The following is a 2,513-nucleotide window of genomic DNA, read 5'->3' as shown; positions in this document are numbered from 1 at the left end:
TCAATGTTGGGGTACAATCTTTTCCCCTACAAAACTGTTGAGCTCAAGAAAATCTGTCAAATGCTCCTAAATGCTCTATCATAGCTTTTCTAAGAAGTGAACTGCCTCTACTCTTCATTAATTAAGGGACTGCATTTTTCTGGCCTATATGTTGATAGCACTGAACTTTCCCCACTCCACTGTTTGTGTTAAGGTTGACAACTTCCTTGTGAAGACAGCTGGAGTTGATTGCCAGAGACAGACCAATTCTATACTTCGTTTATTAACAGGTAAGACAGCTCTCAGAATGAAAACTTGTCCCCAAGAATGCACCACCCCCCAACAATACAGCCAAAGCTTGGCGTTACGTTTCAGTAGCACAACTGTTTATTAAAACCTGGCTTTTAAAGAAAATGACATTTTTGATTAGGCAACTTCTGTCAGAAAATGCATCTGTCATTACTATCTCCTCCCCCTCCTTCTGGATGCCACAGCCTCAGCCCAGGAACCCCCCTGGGGAAGGAGGGCCCAACTCAAGGAGGCCGGACTGCTAAAAGTAGCTGATTATGTTGACAAGGCTGTAGACGACTTTTTGTTGTCGTTGTTCCTGCCATGGAAGCACTGGCACGCCAGGCCTAAGGGTAAATAAATACGAGTTTGGGGGCAGTAATGTATTTCTAGCCCTGGCAACCTGCAATTATTAAGAAAAACTTATTCTTTCTACCCTGAAATCGCCTCATTCTTGCCGGAAAGAAAACCTCCAGCATATTTCACCTCCCAATCATGCAAAGGATAAGGCAATACTGGAAAAGTAATCATGCAAAGGATAAGGCAATACTGGAAAAGTAGGCATAACTTTATGGCCACCATGCTCTTCTTAGCAGGCTGAAGATTATTTACCATCCTGCCTGCCTGTCAGCTTCTCCGAATGGCACGGCGCACAGGACTTTTATTATTATTTATGAAGTGCGTCAACCCAGCAGGGGGAAACTCCTAACCTCCCAGAGCTGAAACCTGACTTGAAGGAGCAAGTTAGAGGCGGTGAGCTGCCAGCACCGGTAACCCTACCCACCGCCTGACACAGAAACGCCCGCATCAGTAGTATACCTGATGCACACGGCGCAGAGCTGAGTTATCAGATCTGCCGGTTACAAACAGGTGCGCGCCAGGTCCCCAACCGAGAACAATATGTGAGCCCTGCCCCCAAACTTCACCTTCCAGATACTCGTCGGAAAAGTTAGCCCGCCTCGGCGAACCCACGTCCGACGCTTAGCTAACCGCAACCCATTCTCCCGCTCCCCCACCTCCCCCAGCCCCCCGCGATCCGATTAGTTCTCCCTTCTTTGTAAACCCTCCTGAAGTAACGCAAAGCAAAACTTAATCCTGGGAACAGAGACGCGTCTTCTGCGCAGCCTTCCCAGAAAGGAGCTAGGAGGCAGGCGCTGGATCCTTCTCGGCGCCTCCATCCCTTGGGGCGCCCCTCCCCCCGCGTCCGCCGCGCACCCGCCCCGGCCGCTTACCTGCGTGGGACATGGTGATGGTCTCGTTGGTGTTGGAGCCCACGTTGAAGATGACCACCGCGGAGGCGTTCTGTAGGAACGCGTTCCGGATCTTATCCTTGTACGTGCAGTTGCCCTTGGGGATGAGGGCTATCCAGTTCTTGCCATGGGCCGGGGCGGCGAACTTGGTGTTGGGGTCGCAGGCGAGGCGGTCGTGGGCCGAGCTAGCCATGACCACCTCCCCGCGGGCGTCCTGCTTGGGCGAGTGCTCCCCGTAGCGCCCGCACTCGGTCTTCTCCGTGTGCAGCTCCGTGCCGCCGCCGCCCGCCACTCCGGGCCCGGGGTCCGGCGCGGGCTCCGCGTAGGTGATGTTCACGAAGGCGGTGTACCATTCCTCCTTCTCAGCCACCGTGAAGTCCAGGCACAGCAGATGCACGAAACAAAAGGAAAGCAGCCATGTTGAGAGAGCCAGACTGCGGCACGCTTGGATGAGAGACATTGCCATCTTTATCCGCCGGGGCCCCCTCCCCGCCCCCCGCGCCCTCCCCCCGCCCCGTCCCTCCTCCCCGGCCCCGGCCAAACCCGGGCCGGCGGCCTCTCCGCCTCCTCCCGCTCACTCCGGGGCCCGCGCAGCCGCCGCGGGGGCCGGATTCCGAGCGCGGGGATGGCGCCGGCCCCTTCCCCTTTCAGCTGGAGCGCGGCGGTTGCATTTCGCCTCGCGGGCGCTGGAGGGGCGCGGGCGGAGGAGGCGCTTGGGCTTGCAGAGGAGTCCAGCTGCCGAGTGTCCAGCTCCTTGGCCCGGCTTCGGCTTCTCTCATGGGGTGGCAGGGGCCCCAAGAGCGTGCGGGGTGGCGGCTCCGCGCGCTCCGGCCCCGGCGCGGGCGGGCGCGGCCGCTGGAAGCCCGGGGTGCTGCCGAGGGTGTCCCGGCCGCCGCCGCGGAGCGCGCGGGCGAGCGGACCCCGCTGCCGGCTCCGCGGCCGCTTTCTGCCGCGTGGCGGGTCGGTCCCTCACGCTGTGGGCGCTGCGCTCCTCGC

General features: G+C 58.7%; 1 protein-coding gene across 1 annotated transcript; it reads right to left on the bottom strand.

The window, feature by feature from the left end:
• Positions 1-543: 543 nt before the first annotated feature.
• LOC120227211 (RING finger protein 150-like) lies at positions 544-1,983 on the bottom strand. The gene is made up of 3 exons (XM_039225364.1): positions 1,500-1,983; positions 1,052-1,120; positions 544-614 (listed from the first exon to the last, which is right to left on the bottom strand). Exons 1-3 carry the CDS (start codon positions 1,981-1,983, stop codon positions 544-546), a joined length of 624 nt encoding a protein of 207 aa, XP_039081295.1.
• Positions 1,984-2,513: the final 530 nt, after the last annotated feature.

Source organism: Hyaena hyaena, unplaced genomic scaffold, assembly GCF_003009895.1.
Source record: "Hyaena hyaena isolate Hyena2069 unplaced genomic scaffold, ASM300989v1 scaffold_2091, whole genome shotgun sequence".
In the NCBI taxonomy this organism is placed as follows: Eukaryota; Metazoa; Chordata; class Mammalia; order Carnivora; family Hyaenidae; genus Hyaena; species Hyaena hyaena.
Note: the sequence above shows the minus strand (reverse complement) of the source record. Positions and strands in the feature narration are given on the sequence as shown.

Coding starts and splice junctions, on each gene's coding strand:
- LOC120227211 (XM_039225364.1), bottom strand. CDS start 1,983: ATGGCAATGTCTCTCATCCAAGCGTGCCGCAGTCTGGCTCTCTCAACA. Junction 1,121..1,499: donor CATCACCATGTCCCACGCAG/GTAAGCGGCCGG, acceptor TGTAACCGGCAG/ATCTGATAACTCAGCTCTGC. Junction 615..1,051: donor GGGCGTTTCTGTGTCAGGCG/GTGGGTAGGGTT, acceptor ATTTACCCTTAG/GCCTGGCGTGCCAGTGCTTC.